General features: G+C 36.0%; 1 protein-coding gene across 1 annotated transcript in view; it reads left to right on the top strand.

Annotated features, from left to right (window-relative positions):
* Positions 1-21,334, top strand: part of LOC150089319 (uncharacterized) — a 150,188-nt gene that overhangs the window by 67,037 nt on the left and 61,817 nt on the right. Inside the window, exon 2 of the mRNA XM_090388999.1 lies at positions 12,403-12,491. Within this exon, the coding sequence (XP_090245125.1) occupies positions 12,403-12,491 (89 nt within the window). The remainder of the gene's footprint in view (positions 1-12,402; positions 12,492-21,334) is intronic.

Below are 21,334 nucleotides of genomic sequence, written 5' to 3'. Positions count from 1 at the left end.
ATGGGAAATTCACCGAGGGATACTTAAACTAGTTGTCAATCTTTGGGTTTAAATTCAGGATGGAGCTGAAATAAATTTCTGTCGTCTTCAGAAAAAGTTACTTCTGATGCACTGTGCTTTAAATAAGTGGCTGTCACTTTCTAGCTGATACGAAAAGTGCTGATTTTGTGTTTTTAGCCCCGTGGCAACGTGCATGTTCGAATCCTCAATACCACAGTAATGTATGCGGCTACCGTAGCAGTAAAGTTGTCAACCTTTCCTGTGGAAGCCTCGCAGTATGAAATTGTTGAATTTGAAATCTTGTTAAGCTTAAGGGTCGGGTTAGCGTTCAAAGAGAGGAATGTAGAAATTTTCTGAAGATTTATTCAATGAAGCTTTTCTGCTAAAATTTCTGCGGCTTCTTTCAGTCTATTTTCCATCATCAAAGAGAATATTTTAAGATAATGAAAAATTATAAGAGAAACCAGTGCAGATTACCTTAATAAATTGAAGAATATTTCAGGCTGACAGTTTCACGTTTTACTTTAAGTATTGGCGGAGATGCTTAATTTGAACGCAGCCCACGTTGTCGGGCGAGCTGTCCTTTCAATTTTCTGCTCTCATTTATCTAGTCCGCATTTAAAATGCAGATGTTCCTGCACTTTAATCATTTGGCGGAACTGGTAGACTTCTTGTTAGGTTTCTCGCCCTCCTTGAGCATCCTCCACACTGTCATTCTTCACTTTCCATCAATCACTTGATACTCTCAGGTTTTCAAGCGGTCACCGATAATGGCTAGAACTGGATACGGGCCAGCTCGTGGTGTCGTCAAGAACATTAGGAATAAGATTAAGTAAATGCAATCTACCTTTTTAATGCTTTGAAAGTAAGGGGTTGTATTTGACAGCAGTAACACTTCAGGCGAAACAGTGACCCTTTGGCAGACAAGAGCCACCATCATTAGCTATCTTTTTCCCCTGTGATCCTTGCTGCAGCGTAACGCTAGAATCAGCTAATAGCAAAAGGAATTTTGCTGAAAAAAATAGTTTTAAGCAGAAATTACCCAAAGTCAATCCCTGCTTAAATTTATTCGAAATGTGCAATTCAGCTGTTATGCATTTATAATTTCATTGTATTAGGACTTCTCTTAATCTTTATATATATATATATAAATAATTTTATTTATTTATTTTTCTGTTAAAGCCAAGTCATTCCTGTAAATATCGAGTTCCAATAAACAGAGGGGTTTCTTCATAATAGCATCTTCCTTGCGCTATCTAACCAAAAGTCGGCTATCGAGGTTTGTAGATGTAATAGAAGTCCAAGTAATTTTTGTCACCCACCCCAACTAACCTTTTTGTGCTTCTACACACGAACACATTAAACTTTGACTGAGTTCAACAACCAGTCCTTTAATAGTGGGAAGGAAATGATTTACGAGTCTCGTCTGTTGAGTGGAGTTTAGGTTCCTGTAACTTATCACTTTCTCCGGACTCCAACTTGACAATTTTATCGCTTGCATAATTTTTCTTTGAACGCCTCTTTGAAACGCGGAAGTATCGTGTAGGGAGGGGTGGAGAATTTCTCATTGATTCTGAGAAATTACATGCATTATCAGGTAGGAAGAGCTTACAAAATTTTGAGAGCAGTCCATTACGGTATTGAGCCACCTGATGTGGACATTTTCTGCTTTAATTAAAATGTTAAACATTGTTAATGTAGTGACCACAAATAATAACGTTTGTAAGATGATAAATTGTTCATTTGGTTCATTTGTAACGATTTAACTCAATCACATTAAAAATCTTAATGAGAACAGAAATTTGTGTGATATCAAACTTTCCATGGGAACAAAATATTGTACTGGTTATCCGCAAATCCTTCGAACTTAAATATTGGATTGTCAACTTTACTGAATTACCTTTTAGAGCCACGTATCTATTATGTGGTTTAATATTCTCAGCTTTCTGTATTCTTAGAATTACTGGCAGGCATTGACGCCCATCTGTCTCTCGATGACCTAAGTCCTCTCCACCAAGAACTCATTTATGGCAGTAGTAAGGCAATGACACTTGGTATGTTGGTAATTTTTGTTTTCGTCTGACGTGATAGAAGAAAGTCTTATGAAAGTGAAAGAATGAATACATTGTATTCATACTTTCACAGCAGCGTCCTACAAGACTCGAGGATGGGAGTGGAGTTAATAATAAAGCGTGATAATTTTGGCTACCCTTTGCAAATCTTACCACCATTCTGTCCTTTGTTACCCACTACCTCAGAGTATCGTCTGAAGATGCATGAACATATCCGAAGGACAAGTTCTTGAACTCGATTCTCATTCATTAAAAGCCGCTACTGCACGCTGAAGTTCTGTAATTCAGGGATCGAGTACAAACTTCGTGCATACGCGCATTCGAATGTGCAGTACCACGCAATCAGCTAAGGATTGTTAAGTGAGCTCAGGGTATGACTGAATAGGACTGCTTTAACAGTTAATTTATTAACACTTCGACCTGATTATAAACTGAACCTAACTACTGTAATCCAAGAATTCTCTTACTTTTCCCTGTATTTATAATTGACCCAGAATTGTTACGGTTTGTACAATAATATCCGTACTGTAGATAAATTTGTTTTATTAATATTGAACAATATTCCCCTGTTTCTCCAAGATGCAAATGTAACAAAGCTAGTAAGTTCTCTGGGTTTTCGCCACTGTCAATCGTGTGAAGATGAAGGGATGACGTAGGAGATTGGAGGAATTTTTTTTTTTTTAATCGTGTCCGTAGTTAACCCATCTCGGGATGGTGGAGGGAGAGAGAATGTTTGGTGATCCACAAATTCCGAGGTTTTCAAGCTACACAAAATGAAACTGGCTCGTCGGCATAGGTGTAAATGCCCTTTTTACATAGGTCAGGGGTTTACAATTAATCATTTTGACAAGAATACAATCATTAACTGTGTTTAGCAGTTGAGTGAACTGGAACTGCCGTCACCTTAAACTGGGATATTACTACTGCACTTCCGTGCTGATTAGTCTTTTCATACAATACACGAAAAACCGTATGAGCAGGCGTACCATGTCAACTGGAACTATGACCCCCAGTAGACGATGTTCCCCATACACGAAAAATCGTATGAGCAGGCGTACCATGTCTGAAACTACGACCCCAGTAGACGATGTTCCAAGAATCTCCAAACAATAAGCAAAGTCTAAGAAATTGTTCCTTGACGCGCCAATATAATCAGAGCTTTAGTTCAGGAGTTCCCAACCTTTTCTAATTTACGTATACTGCTATTAAAAAAACCCAACCTTTTAGAAACCACTTTTGTATTAGGGTAAATGTCGATTACTCTTTGCTCGTGTACTGCTTTGCGAAAGTGTATGTAAGATCGTGAGTAAGCCTATCGTAGTTTGTAAACTGTCGATTTTAGTACAATGAATGTCAGCAAACACAAGACATGGGAAAGTCGGAACATTTTTCGAAGGTACCCAATAGCTGAAAGACGAACTAAATCCTACGGGATTACGCAGAAATGTTTGTTGAAAGTCTTAGAAGGAGCTAAAAAAGAAAAGAAGCCTGCCTTAACTATTCTAACACAAATTCGTTACCAAAAATCTTTTTTGGCATTGGAAGTGGGAAGAAGGTGTTTAAATAACAGATTAATTCCAATTAAGATGGTACACAGATAAGAAGTGTCAAAGATGTTCCTAATACAGCATTAAATTTATTAAAATAGTTTATACTAATAAATAATAAATTAAACTTTGTGCCGGTAAAGTTACGAAATCGATCGATGCAAAATTTGACCCAGAATGATTATGGGACTGGAACAGCTTCTTGCTGTAGGGATGAGGCGATACCGGTAGAGTCGACAAGATATGGACTTCCTCTGTTGGAAGAGTTGTTAAAATTATAATGTTAGTTACTCCAGGAGCTACTTGGACTGATCTGGGTAATACGCTCCTGATCAGAATTGTTTTATTATTTTTTTTTTAACTGGCTTTTATTTGAATAATTTGATATAAATGTAACTTGATCAATTTGTTTTCTGTTTACTTGTAATATTTTCACTATTTTAAACCAATTGCTTAATCTTTAAACCAGCAATAGGCTGCTTTTTTTTTTTTTTTTTTCTATATCGTTTAGCGCTCTATTGAGTAGGGCGAACAGACATCCTGATTAGCCAAGCTAAAATTTTACTAAATTAAGCATCAGTTTTAAATACAGAGCATTTATTAAATTACAACCCGCCCTAATTTTAAATTAGAGCTGGGTTGTATCGCGGTCATCCTATCCTTGATGTTCGAAATATGAAATTTCTATGGAGATTGGGAGGTATGATTGCCACATATAGAGCTACCAAACCACCTCTGATGACAGTTAGTTATTGTTGAATTGCTTTCATTTGATAATTGATCACCTTGAAAGATCGCTTATTTGCTCGATTTTCTGCTGTGAATATGAATAACATCTGATTTTGTTCTTATGAACTTGTTAAATGAAAGTCAAAAAGACATTGCCCGTTCGTTTTTCGTAAATGGATATTTCTAGATTAGTATGGTTTCTCCTTATCGCCATTCCTAGATAACAAGTTGTTTTTTAATAATTCAGTTTTGAATTAAATTTTGATTCTTCATATGATGAAGAACTTTGTGGCTTATCTTGTTCATGATTTCGCACTAAAAAGATGTTAACATGTTGGTTTCAGAGTCAGTTTGGGGTTAGTCTAATGTTGGAGAAAGGTTTCTCTTTTTTACTAATGAGAAATTCCCTCTTTTATTAATGCTATGTGTCTTGTAAATTTATGTGAGAAGTTAGAACCGGTTTGGCTTGCTGCAAAATGGGTATGGTCGAAGATTTATTTTATTTTTTTTAAGCGTAATGCTTATGGTTGCCGAAGTTTATTATTAGGCGAAAGGGCAAGCAGCGAACTGCTTCATACCACCTGGAGAACAATCCAACTTTCAGTTAGCTGAATCTTAATGAACGGGCCGAGAACTGTTTCCGTTAAGAGTTTCTTTAAGCCATCTGAAATACACAATCAAATACTAGATTAAGCTCCACTTGTTCACCCCTGATGGCAATTCAAGCATTGGGGTAGGATTCACTCTTCTCATACCGTGGTGTAACCTAAACACCCCACCCTCACTTTAGTATATTTATATGTTATATTTATATGTTAATCTATATTGGCCCAACTACTAATATGATATGCAGAATTCATCGTAATTATGGTCGAAATGAATCCTGATCATAAATAAAGGAATACACAGCTACCCCATAAGTGCTTAGGTGACTTGCCCCAGAAGATCTTACAAATAAGACGCATTGCAATGGCCATATAGTGAAAAGAAACTCTATAGTGTTCTTATCATTTAAAAAGCTTGCTAATTTCGAATTTATTACATAAATAAGCAGTTAAGAAGTTTTTTTTTTAATAAAAGCCACATTATGGATTAGTGAGGGAAATATGCGCGCGCACACTTTTCTGGTTAATGATGCGTGATCTTGCCGATATTCGTCAGAGATCACGATTCTTAAGAATCTCAGGAAACATGACTCATGATTTCTTTTTGAAAAAAAGAGTCGCGCATCATTAACTAGGAATTTAGAATCCCCCTCCATTTCGACAATAATTCAATTGACAGTTCACCGGGCCATTACTTCTGTCAATTCGAATTGTATTTTATTTTTTATTCCAAAAGACATCTGGATAGTGACTTAACGGGTAGCATCACTCGTAAGGATTCCAACAAGCATCGCACATGGGTGGCAAGTTAAAATCGAAATTTAATTGTGTAGTGATTTATAAGACTGCTTTGAGCGTTTCCCTTCTCCATATCAGCAACGTTTATGCCAAGAAAATCCAATGGGTAGAATAAAACACGCGAGAGTAATTTACTGGATTTAAAGCAAAGGCATTTCATTTCTTGCGGCTCTGGTTTTACTATCCGGTAAGTTAAAGGTTTCCATCTTTCTTCCTTCCTGAACAAAACTCGAACGAAATAGCACGAGCAGCAGTGGGAGAAAAATTTTAAACTCAAATTTATCGAAACGTAATGCACTCTTAAATTTAATACGTATAATAATAAATACATAAGATATAAACAAATCAAATTCATTAGAGTATAGTTTAAAATAAGGCAAGCGAAATGGTTTGCATGTCTTTTCATACAGATAGGGTGGAGAAAGGATAATCTTACTCCTCTGTCATTACGAGTTGCTTCAATGTTGCCTCTGCAAATGAACTTTTTTTTTTTTTATTTATTCATCCATCAAGCTCTATATCAAAGCGTGACAAGAATTTGTTATTAATTTCCAAAATGGCCGAAGCGTACCTAATTAATAAGACAGCACAAATAAATGGGAATTGTATCTCTTGAAAAGAAACGCTGTTTACTTATTGCGCAACGCCGAGGAAACACGAGATAACATAGCAACCTTGGGGATCAATGTCAATGTGCAATAGGCAAGAAGAGATGGTTTATTTCCTTGCATTATCTATAAAAATAGTTTTAATTACTCGCATAGCGTTTTTAGATATGTTTTTGGCTTTTAAATTGTCCTTGAAGAAATTTAAAATTAAATGGAGAAGAATGATTTTCGGGATATATTCATTCCCTTGAATGCATGTAGTCTGAAAAATCATCTAATATAAAAGATGCCCAGTCACTTTATTTCTACTTGAAAAGGAAATATCCAGGAATTTTGTTTTTGAAAGAATTTACTGAAAAAATGGGTTTATTTTTGAACTGCACTCTTGGTAATTCTAAATTAAATTAACCTATCAGAGTCATAATTCTTATAAAGTTTAACCTCTAAAGTTCAGCTTCAGTCTTAGCTACTTTGATGTTTTGCCTTGCCTTAATGAGTCATCGCAACACCACAAATAGGTTTTTCCATAACATATTCGTCTGTTATGTATCTTGCCTTATGTTTCCTTTACAGCCATTCTTCTGCTATCCATTATCTTCTGGAAAATTAATTTATCTGTTTGATGTTTGCTAACTGGATTGTTTTCAAAAAACGTGCCCTCCAACACTTATTCCATTAATTTTACTTCTAATGTGGTAGAAAACAAACGCTGGTGTCACGTTACCTTTAGTAGCCTCTAAATTAGTTTTGGATCGGACTGCAAACGAAAATTAATTCATAGGGGGGAACTATTGTCATAAAATTGTTTTATTCTAATGTCGAGGGCAAGTACAATTCAAACCTTTGTTACTCAAATATTTAAGCATTACGCTTGGATATAATGGACAAGAATTGCAATAATAGTCAGGTTACTCGTGCAATGAACACTGGTGTGTGGGTAGTTCAGCTGAGAAGGATGCTTCTATACTCGGTATAGCTCCCTTTTTGGTCTTCAATTATTTAAAGAAATTTTATTGAATTCAATAATTTTTATGGAATTTAAATAATTGGAGACCAAAAGGGACCAGTAGCTCCAATTTAGTCTCCAATTATTTAAAGAATTTTTACTGAATTCGTGCTTATTTCTCCCGCTGCATTCCTTTTCAAGGGAAAAACGAAGGATCATTTTAAATTTTTCAAAATTTATCAAAGAAAAGCGCCAGAATTCGTTTTCTAACAATAAAAAACTTTTATTCTTTCTTTCTGCAATTTTAACTTGATCTTTCGTCTCTTCATTTAGGAAACTTAAGTTGTTTGTGTAGAAAACTTACTTCGATGTCATGCCATGATCTTCAATCAAAATATATCTCAGTCATTCTTCCATATGCCATTTAGCAAAGGAGACTAGAAAATTACTTGTTTGGCGCAGTGAAGGATTGCAGATGTAAGCATAAATCTTCGAGTAAATGCGAACAGCTGAAAGGAGAATTAATCATGTCATTCACTCCATAGATGCTGCAATTATCTCTAATGTAATATATTCCTTCTCACGCACCTAATGAAAGGATAAGGAAACATTTTAATAGACGTTTCGAATACTACAGTTCGTTCACCGGGGGAGGTTTTGAAATGGGAGTGTCAATGCAGAATGGTTGACTATTTAGAACTCTTATGTCATTAGAGTCTCTCTTGGCTACCATATATCGAGGCGTCGATGTAATAACAGTGCAAATGGAGGCAAATGAACCAGAATAAAAGGAGACAACTGAACAGATATTTTCTTAATAATAACTTGCAAGAGCCTCGAGAAAAACTTTTTGGCCCGTTTTTTTTTTTCGAATGGTAAAATGAGTAGTAGTGCTGCGCATTCCTTTGAAGTCTGTAGATCGTGATGCGACTTGTTAAATAAGCCAAATGTAAGGCAGTGAATGTGAAGGAGAAATTGAATTATACAACTTTTCAGATTGAAGAGGACATCTGCAGATTTTGAATTCTGTTATCGATGATGGGACATCTTAACGCCCAGTATATATTATCAACTTGCTTTTCTTTTAATTACAATATATAAGATCTTTATTACTAATAACGATTTTGGAACATAACATGGGTATAAAAACCCATGGGAGCTCATCGGGTGGTTATTATGAGTGTGGTGAAAACCGTTTGTCAGAAAGGAGGGTGTATAAAAATGGGTCAAAAGTTTACAAATGGAATACGTGATAGGCCAATTGTCGTCACACCAGGCTACATTTCTGATGGTCTGAAAGACTCTGAGACGTGAGTGAAGAACTCAATCGGAGTTACTTACACTAAGTTGTTCAAAATAAGTTCATAATGTATTCAGTAAAGTGTGTGCAAGATGGGCCTTACACTGCTTACAGATGAGATATAACAACGATAAGTAGTTGCATGCTGTGTTGTCGGATTAGTATAGAATTGAAAAGTGGGGAAGAAAGTCTTTTTTTTTTCATCGTATACTAGCAAGGTTGAGTAGTGGGTACATCATTTTCAGCCTGAAAGTGAGCCGCTTGTTGCTAGGTTTCAGTCACGTCACCGACTTAGACCGAAATGCACCATTGCATATTGTGTCGATTTAAGTGTGTTTAGCGGCTGATCTGCGTGCTGAAAAATGGGAATAATTTGCGAGGAAACCCCTTCCCCCCATTCCTCACCCGAGATCGAAAAGCTCCAGTAAAAATTGGCCTCATTCCACCTCTCCTAAGTCGGAAAATTCAGTTATGCCATCTGCAGGAAAAGTGATGCTAACCGTATTTTGGAAGAGAAGAAATTTATTTTGGAAAATGGCATTAAAGGAAGAACAGGTAAGTTCTTAATAAGGTATGTTTATAGTCATCTGAAGTTTGCATTCCAGACAATGTGGAAAGCTGGTGTCAAAGGGGTGTTTTTACAGCAGAACTGCCTCTTCGTCGATGTCCTTGCAACTGTTGACGCTATTCAATGCCTTTTTAAGTGCTACCACACCCTGTGATATTTTAGAATTAACATTGAAGTGCTTGCCCTCCAATTCCGAGGTCCAAAATGTGCTGCATGAGTGGTTCAGCAAGTAACTAAAATTCTTCTCCTGTCAGTATCCGATCTTTAGCGATGGAAAAAGTTTATTGTTGAAAAATTTTTTTCTTCTTTATCGCAGGTTTAAATGTTCCATGGTAGCATAATTCTATTAGATTTCAATGCAATGAAACTAATATGATAGTCCTTTCACCATGGCAGAAAACAAAATAGGAACTACTTATCCTTGAAACACCTTTTTCCGACCGCTCCATTTCAAAGTCCATATTTTGAAATTAAAGCGAACACAACAGTACTTGTCAGACAATTTTCCGTATGATAGCTAAGGCCCTGATACCTGGAAGCCTAATACGCTGGTGGAACTGATACTCAAGTCTGATCTGAGTCAAGTGGACCACGTTGAGTGTTTGTAAATGTATTCCATTATGTCTAGGAAATTTATCACTAATCACGGAAACATTAAATCTCACCAACCAAAGATATTACACTGCCAGATTTCTTACTTCTTAGGAACTCTTTTCTAATCCCACTGCGCGAGTGATTTATATTTTCTGGAGTTAAGAGTTCAACCAAAAACATACTATTCTAAACTTGTGCTCGTGTACCCGTTTTCCGTTTAGTGGGTCCCTTTTAAACGGTGCGCCCACGTGCTCTTGAAAAAACGTGACGAGTGAAATTGACATGAGTGACGTCAAACCAGTTCTACTCGTTCTTATCGACAGCGCGACCTACAATGAAAGCAACATTGTCGTATCGGCGGTGGTGCGTGTTGAACGTGCGGATGACGTGAGGAACGCCCACGCAAATTTAGATGTTAGATTATGGGAGGAAAGATGTCAGCTTGTTTTGAAACAGGTGCACAACGTGCTTCGTTGACCACCTTCGAAATTGATCTTTCTTCTCCAAGCTGGTCAGAGAAGTCCTCTCTGCACCTGTTTGAAACAATCTGAACAGTCTCAGCATTTCGAAGAACCAGATACTAAACAAACAACTTGTTTCGCGATCATAATTTTTAGTTTTCCTGCGATGCAACATTTCCCTGAAAAATGTTTAAGTTTAAATTACATAATTGCCTTTCAGGAGTTAAGAAGTCACTGGAGGTTACTTGGAATTTCACTGAATGTGTGGTGGAGAGGAAGAGGTGGGGAAGTGTTGGCTTATGTCTGTCTTTATTGCGTGTGTCTGCTGGCCAAAAGCTCCTGACTGTGAGTTAGGGATATTTAAAATACGAGCAGAGGAAAATACTTCGATCTTCTGTACGCCATTTTCTTTGGAACCGCCCATTTTTTTTTAGACTTGATTAGACTGTCAAATAAGTGAACAGAATATTGTATTTTTGGCGATTAAGCACCTCTCTTAATAATAATAAAGAAACCCCAGTGAGGTATCCATCCGCTAGAAGACCTATTTTCTTGGTTTTAAATAACTTCTGAAGCATATTCGACTTATCTAAAAGCATGAAGGGTGTACACCCACCTTTTTTTTTTCTGCTTGACGATTTATGTTCAAATTATAAATAATACATTAGTGAGTCTAGCCCGAATCGTTAGCAGACTTAAAAATCCTTTTCTCCTGGATTTCTTTATCATCATTTCCATCCATATACCATCATCCAGAAAGAAAAATAAATAGTTGATGCTGGTTATACGTAGAAGTTTGATTTCCTATCATTCCTTTTATAAATTCAAATATGATTGGTATTTGTAACTTTTTATAATATCTTACTAGGGGGCTTTACTCCCCAACCCCCGCGCACGCTTTTCTACGTAAAATGTAGAGGTATGACGGAGTAAGTCAAATCTTTTCTACGTAAGACAACTGTCGAAACACACTGATCGATATCTAATCAAGGAGTGACCTATGTAATTATCTGTGCATTTGTAGTGACGTATTTCCCCGCCCTCTTCTCCCATTGGCTCGAATGAATCACTAGGAGGAAAACTTTTAATGTATAGAATTATTTTATTATATAATTCTATATTTTAGATTAAAAAGACAATAGATAAGAGCTGTGAGGTACTGAAAGAGATGTTTTGGAAGGACTTTCTGCAGAGAAAATAAACAAAAATATAAAGACATACCATGTTTGTCCAACGTGCAGTACTGTCTTGAATTGGGTTGCTGAATCCAAAAGGAGGCTGTCACTAAAGATGACTCGTGTCTGAACGACCTACGACTGTATAAACCACATACAATATTGTTGTTCATAGACTGATTTTGGATTAGGTTATCATGCATATCATATGCACTAAACATAACATGTCCATTCAAATGAAATTAATACCAAAAGATTTTAATGAAACAAAAAGATTGAATTGTGTAGTGTATTGAAATTTTGGACTAATTTTGTAATATCGCTAACAATTAGTGATCATGGATGAAACTTGGATTCATTATAATGATCCAGAGCAGTCCCAATGGAATCATGTTCCACAAAATAACTTCGAAAGTCGCCATCAGCTACCAAGGTGATGGAATCAGTGTTTCCGGATAAAGATGGGGTTGATTTTCATTCATTGATTAACTTCAGAAGAATAAATTCATTAAGAGTGAATATTATTCTGTCTTACTACTGAAATTTCATGAACAATTGAAGGGTAACACATCGTGGGGATAGCCTCTAGATGGATTCTCTTCCTGTATAGCAGTGCTAACAGTCACAACACTCGGATAACCTTGAAGACAACGATTTAGGTTTCGAATGTCACATCCTTCTCCTCATCCCCTCCATATTTGGGGAATATGGTCTCTTCGAATTATTACCAGTTTCTTGTATTTGAAGGGAGAGGGGGGAAAAACATTTCAAAGTGCGATACTTGGCTACAAATTGATTGCAGCCAAATTTTACAACGTTAATTTTTCCAAAGAAAAATTAATTTTTCTTTGGAAAAATTAATTTTTAAGTTAATTTTTCCAAAGAAAAATTAACGTTGCATTAATTATGCTATCTTTTGAAACTTTTCAAATGCTCCTTGTATAAATAAATATTTAAAATGTTCAAAATACATAATTAATCTGTTAATATCACTTCCAGTTTCTGCAAATAACCGAAGAATGGCAGCAGGATGTGGTATTTTGGCAGGAGTTCTTCTTGGAGTACTATTCCTAAAGTCACTGTCAAAGGTAAGTTGGTGAAAAATATAATCTTATATTACCGATTACTTCTCATCTTGGCATAAATCATTCAAGAAAGGACTCCATGATTTTACTTTATGTAATTTATGCGGAAGGGAAAACTTATATTTTTCTGTATATTTTGCTTATTTGAATTTAACCGAGTTGGTGCCAAGGGACTTAATGATCTCATGTTATTTAGTACATGCTAAACAAGGCAGGAGAGTATCATTTTAACTGTGTATTTTTAAATCGGTGTAATATTCCCAAATATAAAACACATTCATTCAAAGCAATTTTATTAGACTTCCAGGACCAGTTTTCGTAAGAATTCATTTGGCCAGAAATCGATAGTTTGCGTATGGAACGGTGAAAAAAGCAGTTAAGATTCATCTGCATTGCCGGAAACTAACTTAAATGTTGAACTGCAGCACATCCTAAGTGAACGCTTAGCAGGACACGCTGTGTAAAAAGCAGTTTGTACCACTTTCATAATGAACTGCATCCATTCTGGACAGTCTTTCAGTATAGACTTGCGGAAGGCGGGTTGACGCAATCAATCTGACGACTCAACGTGCGATCAACCCCGTATTTAGCTTTGACAAGTTTTTTGTTGTTCGCTAAAGAATCTTATCTGAGTTTAAAAATCACTTATTCTCCTCCTCCCACTGAATGTTTGGTCCTATGCGATGGCATTTCGCTTGATCGATTATCCTCAAACCCCCGCCCCCCACCAGTCTATTGATAACTGTGTTAAGTTTTCTGCTGACAGTTTTAGGTGTGTCATATCATTTTCAAAGTAGATGTCAGGGAAACCTTCCACAGTAGCAGATACTTTCGAAAGACTTGCCCACAACTTAAGGAAGGTCTGAGCAAATAACTGAAGACCTAAATGTTTTAAGAAACAGTTGCTATCAATCAGTCGGCTTGTTTAAACTCAGTTGGTTTGTTTCTCGGTGTGTTCCAAAGGAACTAAGGTTATGAGGTATCATTAAAAGTTCGTGTAAATCATGGTCTATTTGCGAAATGAAAACACTAGAGTTTACAAGAGAAAAAATCTACTTTTAGTCCTAGACTAACTCGACTCCCTGGCGCCTCCGTGGGCAGGAGGGGCAGTGCGTAGTACACGCTTCTTGATTGAACCGGGGTTCGAGCCCGTGAGCCACCAAATACGGAGGATGCGGAAAGGTCAGGGAATGACCACTGCATATCCCTGGAGCAATATGGCCTTAGTTGCTAATGCTCCTAAAAACCAAATAACTAACTCGACTCCAGAATGATAAAATCTTCAGGGTTTATCCACTGGACGGGAAACAACTGTTTCATTTTTACGATGGGAACTGAATCCAGACCTTCGTCACACGAGTGATAAGCGATGTAACTACTCAGTCGCTATGGCTGACCATCCGATTGAGAATGGCTATTACATAGTTTAGACCGAAAGCCAATATCACAGGGGTTCTCAAACTTTGCTATACGGCGACCTCCTGGTTTGATAAATGGATGTTTGACTCACCGTAAATAAATCTTATTTAATTTTACCAATTGAATATTATTCTCTCTGTGTGTGTGTGTGTGTGTGTGTGTGTGTGTGTGTGTGTGTGTATATATCCATTAAAAGAGTGAAAACACTTTAGAATTTCATGAAAAACTGTTTCACTGGAAATGAAACAGTTCCAGGAAATGAAATGAAACAACTTCAGGCAAAACTTAAATTCCGACTTAACTCAAGTTGATCGCCATTGCACGGCAGTCGTGATAGTTTCAGAAACCCTGGAGTAGGCTATTCTTTGGGTAAAAAAAATGTTTGTCTGTCTGGATAAGATGAATACTAAATCTTATCTGAATCTCCGAAAAATCTAAAAGAAACAAATGTCATATATCAGTAAATTTAACCCTTGTGCAATGCCATGGAATTTCACGCTGTCTTTCATGTTTACTTAATTTCTTTCCATATATTTATCTGATGTATAAATGCTTAGTTGAGTAGACAGAAGTTATTTCTTTTCATGAAATCGCTTCGCGAGTGTCCTTAACAACATTAACCTAGTTGTTTGATATCTCGAAACTATCTCTTCTACGAAAACTGATTACGGCCCTCTTTACCTCGAGTGAGCATATTCTAATGATCAGAAAGGTGACCTTAATTTCCTCCGGAGATTTAGCGTTCGCAACACATTTACATAAGAACGAAAAAGCTATCTGAATTGCTAATTTACACTTGAAATCTACGCCTCGATAACTGTTCTCACAGCCACACCAAAGATAAGCTCTGCCAAGCGAAGTGCGATTAGAGTTTCGAAATAACGAACGTTGCAGTCAACCTATGCTTTTGTCCGGTGTTCATTCTTTTTTTTCTTTTTTTTTTTTTTTTTTTTTTTTTTTTTTTGGTCCCCGAGGCTGCAAGATCTTCAAAGCAACCATCGATCACTGCGACGCGTTATAACCAATTTCTGAGCTAGCGAATAATACGTATTGTTTGGCTTTCTTGATGTTGATTGTATCCTCTGTCCTGTATCCATTTACACATTTCAGATTGCCACGTGTCTTCTGTGATAGATGATGCTGAGTGGTTACATCTGATAACTACAAATTTTAAGAAGATATCTGAAAGTAAAGTTTTGCTAACTTAACTTTAACTTGAATTCTTCCAAGAAGATACTAATCTGTCAAATCCCGCCTGAAGTGATTGACACTAGATAAAAGTAGAAATAAGTTGCAGAGAATGTCCTAATTACACTGCTGATTAGGTAAATCATCTTTCTTTTAAATGGTTACTCTCTGCATCAATGGCTTCATTCTAACTGCACTGAGAAACACTCGGATTAAAGCAATTTTCCTAAACAGAAGCTATCTGATTTAAAACTTTAAGTGATTTCCTTCCATGCAGTTCATTTTTAAAAAATGTGCATCGTGATTCATTTGGATTTTAGTGCGATGTAAGTCTCCGCTGATTTCAATTAGAGTTTACAAGTTTTTTGATGTCGTGGAATCAAATCAAATTTGGAATCCCAATCGAGTGCTGCTAAACTGTCCAACATCGAATGTCTTATCTCGTCTCAAACTGAAGCATCTGTTAATATTCAGGTGCTTTAAAATGAAATGACTTTTCTTTGACTTAGAAAGATTTAATTCGTTGAATGAAACTGTTATAACCTTTGTATTTAAATTTAAAATTCGTTGTAGACATCGCTATTTACAATTGACTTAAATATATCTCAAATTCACATAAGCATATAAATATCCCCTTTAGTCAAGAACCATGCTTGAAAACCAAAGTGCAAACCAAAGAAAAGTTTATTTCGTTTAGATTGTTTCTTGAAGGGACTATGAAGTCATTCGCGTTTATAATAGTGTTACATAATTCATATTCTCACATGAATGAAGCTTAGAGCGATGTATGATTTGTGGCCTTTCCCCTTAAGAGAAAAATTTTGAATTTATTGGTGCATTAAATTGCTAGTTTAGACGTTATTACGTAATCGGATACTTAGTTTCGTATCAACAGAAGTTAGTTTACTTGTTAGCAGTGTTTATCTTGATGGCCTTGCTTAATACTTGAAAGGGAGCCTTTTCAATTCACGTTACATATAATTCAACTATTTAAAACTAATATTTGTATCAAAATGAGCGCAGATTCGTTGTTGATAATGACATTGAACAAACTGCAAGTACATTATGCTAATTTTACATCCATTACAAATGACTTGCTTGCTGTCTACTGTTTCTAGAATACCATATAAAATCGAATATTTCAAACCCTTGAAAGTTTTTTAGTATTTCCTAAGTGCTGCGGTGGATTGTACTGAAAGATCACTGTCTGCGGCCATCAAGAAAAATCTGGAGCTAGTGAATATTGAAAGTACATTACCCCCCTATGAACACTAAACAGCGTGAATATTCACCAAAGTAGTACAATGTCCTTGAACTAGTCGAGAAAACAGTACGATCATTTTCGTAAGAAAACTGTCTAACCCGAGTGGTTATCACACAAACATTCAGAAATTAACTGGCCTAAAAGAGGAAAAGAAAAACATTTAATTTATGTTACTACTCCACTTTTTTAGTATTGGGAATGCACACTTATTTGGTTCTCTTTGTATATTTTACTGTTAAAATTGCGCCTCCGTAGCCAGGTGGGCAGGAGCAGTAGTGCGTAGCACACGTTTCTTGATTAGACCGGGGTTCGAGCCCGTCACCACCAAATACGGAGGATGCGGAAAGGTCAGGGAATGACCACCGCATATCCCCGGAGAAATATGGCCTTAGTTGCTAATGCTCCTAAAAAAAAACCAAACCAAACTTAATTTCTTGCTGCTTCTTTCTATTAACCCTGTTAAAATGAGAATTTTTAGTCCGAAATAGGTTTAAGATGGCTGAATTGCGCTCAAACACCAAATCTGTTTAATGCTACGTTAAAAACTTTCACATATTATTAATAGAGAAATGGTCTAGGTTTCGAGGAGATATCCTCCATCGCTTCGATATGCAATAAAAATTGACTATAATGAAAAAATTCATTGTTTGGTCAGCACTAGATTCTTGATGACTATAACGAATCTTGTTGCTTACCTAGGAAAAGCTACTTTCGTATACTTGTTATGACTAAGGAAAGTAACAATCTGTGCATGTACGCTCGCCAATAGTGAATGCCTCTTAAATGGCTTATCCATGATTAGGAGCCTGGAAGAACTATTGATGCAAATTCATCTGGGCTCAGAAATGGATCAAGAGGAGCTGGAATTCATTCATCCGTAGCTCCATATTCACGTACCAGATTCTAGAAGCATGGTAGTTCTTCAGGTAATACTAGACGCAACTGGCTCTACAATCCTGCTTTTCATTATAATTTTAGTTCCATGCTCTTGACCAAAAAAAAAAAAACGTAAACCTTTGGAAACTTCGATTTTCTACATTCTTAGTGCAGAATTAATTTCTCTGGCAAGTTGTGTTTAGTCCTGTGTGCAATGATTTTCAAATCAGTTGCTGCATAATCCTTTGTAATGAGGTTTCAATAGAATTGTGGTAAAAATTTCATTCAAGGCTCGAATAATGATATGGTGATGGTGAGATGAGATGAGATGAGATTATTTTCAACATACAGCTTAATACAACTGTGATTTCATTCAAAAGAACAACAGATCGTTTCGGTCTGTTTTCGAAATCACAGTTGTATTAGCCGACCGGGCTAGCCGAGTGGGTAAAGTACCTGCCCGGCAACCCAAAGGTCGCGGGTTCGATTCCCGCCTCGGGCTTGGATCACTGTACTGCAAAAACCTTTGGAGGTGCAATATGGCCACAGAAGCCGATGCGCCAACAACTACCAAATCAAAAAAAAAAAAAAAAAAAAAAACAGTTGTATTAAGCTGTATGTTGAAAAAAACTCATCTCACCATTACGGAAATACTGCTATCTCATCTCAAAAAATGAGATAGCAGTGTTTCAACCATTAACGTTTATGGAGATCATGACAAACTGGACATCCTAATAAGAGGATAAGAAATGGAGTTTAGAAGCAGTTTCTTTTATCGAAGCCATTCTAAAGCAAAAGTTCAACGAACTCTAACTTAAATAATTCATCTTTTAAAAGTGTGAATTTTTATGCACACTTATTGTATTTTGTCGCGTTATTTGAATAACATCAAATGACGAAAATTCTGCATACATCTTTAGTGAATTGACAAAAGGATTGACTTTGTCCGATGTAATTAATTGAAAGTAGCAATAGAGCATTCAAAACTTCTTTAACCGAAAGTGCTATAAGTTCTGACAGAATTGACGCCTATCGTACCTTGCGTTACATCAAAAAGTAATATTTGAAGATGACCACGTGATTACTTTGTTTAACACCTTTTTACCAAGAAATTGGATTGGTTAACGATGTTTATGTAAACTTACAGACGTCAACTTCCTGGTCATTCTCCATTAGCTAAGTATAATACATTACTGAGGAATTTTAAGAGTTTTTTTTTTTTTTTTTTATCGCAAGTTTTAAAAGAGGGAATGGCTTGGAGAGAAGTCGTTGACCGTACTTGTGGGAGAAAGAGAGAGAGAGATGGCCCTTGACATAAGTAGTCTGTCTTTCTAGCACTTGCTCCAAATACACACTTTCTAAGGCTTTCTGGCTAAATATAGAAAATGGCAATTCGGCCCTTTTTTTTTTGTTACAAAACAGTTAAGTAACAAATGAAGCATCTGAGAAAAAAAATAAGAAAACGTACTTATCTAATGATATGGTTTTGTTTTACTTTTATTTTACTAACTTTATTTCGACAGCATCGTGTTCTTTGATTTTCGAAACTCATCACTTCTTACGTGCATTGGATCCAATTTCCTCTTGTTGTTCTCGAGCTCGTTCGATTTTGTAGCGAATTAAGAAAACATTTCTTATCAGGGATTAATTCACTTACGCGAATTTCGTTTATCGCACTTAGTTCCAAGTACGGTGTTAAATGAAGATAGCACATGAGTTTCCATTTCGGTAATTGACTGCCGTCAGATGTGATCCATAATTGCATTTGGGTGCATCTGATGCAATCTAAGTTTAAGGTGTAAAAAATGATCCAGAGATGGTCCTCGGGTTATGAAACATTGATAAAAACATTACCTAGAAAACGATTGAAAATTGTCTTTTTTAAAAAATAACATTTATCGAATTTGTTGAAACATTCGTGAAGCCCAGTTCACCCACTTCTCCATTTTGATCAGTGGTATCCTCGAATGTTTCATTTGACTTACGTCAGCCAGGTAGCATTATTAAATTTGAATAAAACCAATTTAAATTGTAATTTTTTTACGAAAATCTTAACGTTTCCTGTATTCCCAAGTCATGTCACAATAACTGATTTTTTTTAATCAAATAATAGTTCGTTTGCCATATGCAACCTTAAAAATTAAGCCTGCTTTTTTTTAACCAAGCAATACAAAACGTAGAACCATTACAATTCCTTAGACTTATTAAATTTACGTAGTTAAAGTTGCAAACCCTTAATTAATCTTAATTCCTGAGTTTGCGCACTTTAAATTCATTAAAAAAATTTAATTCTTTATTGCGCAAACAACAATCTTGCAATAGAATAAAAACATAGATTACAACTGTATTTCTTCTTTTACGTGATACTAAGTTACCAGAAATTGTTCCCTATAATTCTTCAAATGATTTCTGAACATGAACTGATGACGAAATATGAATTATCAGTTACGAAATGACGGCCTATTTTATAGACAGAGAAATGTAAAAGAATTAATCCAGCGTAAAAAATATTTAAAGATTGATTCGATTGGTAATAAGCTGATATTAGACTTCATTACATTAGATAATCCTGTGTGTGCATTGTTAAAAGAAGTTTTAGAATAGAAAAAGAACAGATTAAAAATTTACGTCCTGGGTGGAAATGTAGAGTCATCACTAATTTATTAAGCTGCATCGGAACAAATATTAAGTTTCCTTCTAGAATTGTCTTAAACAACAAGACTTTTTAAACTAAAATCGAGTTTCAGCGTTAGAATTTATGAAAAGGAATCCCGAGGTTATTGTTGAACTTCATAAGGTACAAATAAAATTCACATCTTAATTCAGTTCTTGGCTAAGACTTAGCCACGGAATATGTCACGCAGATTGGCATGGAAGTTGTTACCACGTTGCACTTGAAATATCTTTCTCAATAATCTTGCTCTCTGGTAATGAGATCCTTTGAATTTAGCTAAAGGGAGAAATCGTTAAAAATATTGACTTAAGTGACGCTCGTTTCATGAGGGAAAGCTTCTCGGATTTCAAGAAGACACTCCACTGCGCGAAAAAGTCAATGATGACTATCTTTCTTGTTAATCGTTGTCTTATTGCAGTGCACCTAATGGTGTGAGGTCATTAACCTAGGCTCCTAATGTCACTATGGATGATGGGTGTGTTGGGAAGTAACGTGTTAAGAACATGATTCATCCTCCCACGGTTTTATTTTTTTTCAAGAAGATAATTTCTTTGTAAATATAATATTTCAAATAAATACATAGAGGCCTTTGGAGAAAACTGCTCCACTGTGACCATTTCATGCTCCAAAGGCTGCCGGTTTTTTTTTTTTTTTTTCATACATCTTTAAAAGAGAAAAAAAACCCTTTTTTTCAGCGCCATCTAACGGCTGACCGATCGGACTTATTTAAGATAAGAGCCGTTATCTGACTAGGATATCTTTAATACAGTCAGCTAACAGCCAATTACGCCGAATATCTTTAGTAATAATATATTGCTAGTCACGTTAATGAAATGGCTGATTAAAAAAATAAATTTTCAGCAAATTTCATTTTTAGAAAAACGATTGGGACAATCGTTTCTCTTTTTAAAAAAATAAGTTTAAATAATGCCTTTTTTTGAATCTCCGTAGAGTGTTTCTTTATTGCAAATTCATTCCCTCGAGTTGCATTTCTTTAACCCTTTGCTGTAAGGAATCTTAGCTGCTTTTCTTTAGACTCCATATCAATTTTCTTAGACCCCCAAAGTCACTTTAGCTGTTCTAAATAAGCTTGGTCGTTTAATATATGAAATTACCTACGAGTGGCCTAAAGTGGACGCGATAGCTACCTGGCAACAAATAAAAAGCGTGTGTAAATGGTTGGCTACCACCAAGTATGAGTGTCTTGCCACCCCTTCTATCTGCACTCGATGTCTAGCTGATAACTGAAGCTGGTTTCCCCCATACAGAAGTTGAACGACCACCAAAACAAGCCCTGCCGAAACGCTGATAGTGAAAATTGGCCTTAACTTGTAGGTACAATGGGAGGTAATTAATCATGAGGACAGCGTTAAAGCAGCTGAAAGATCGGAGGGGAATGCACTGGAAGTGATCCATTCAAACATG

Source organism: Mastigoproctus giganteus, chromosome 2 (assembly GCF_048544385.1).
Source record: "Mastigoproctus giganteus isolate SK-2022 chromosome 2, ASM4854438v1, whole genome shotgun sequence".
Taxonomy (NCBI): Eukaryota; Metazoa; Arthropoda; class Arachnida; order Uropygi; family Thelyphonidae; genus Mastigoproctus; species Mastigoproctus giganteus.
This window is presented reverse-complemented; position numbering and strand designations above follow the sequence as displayed.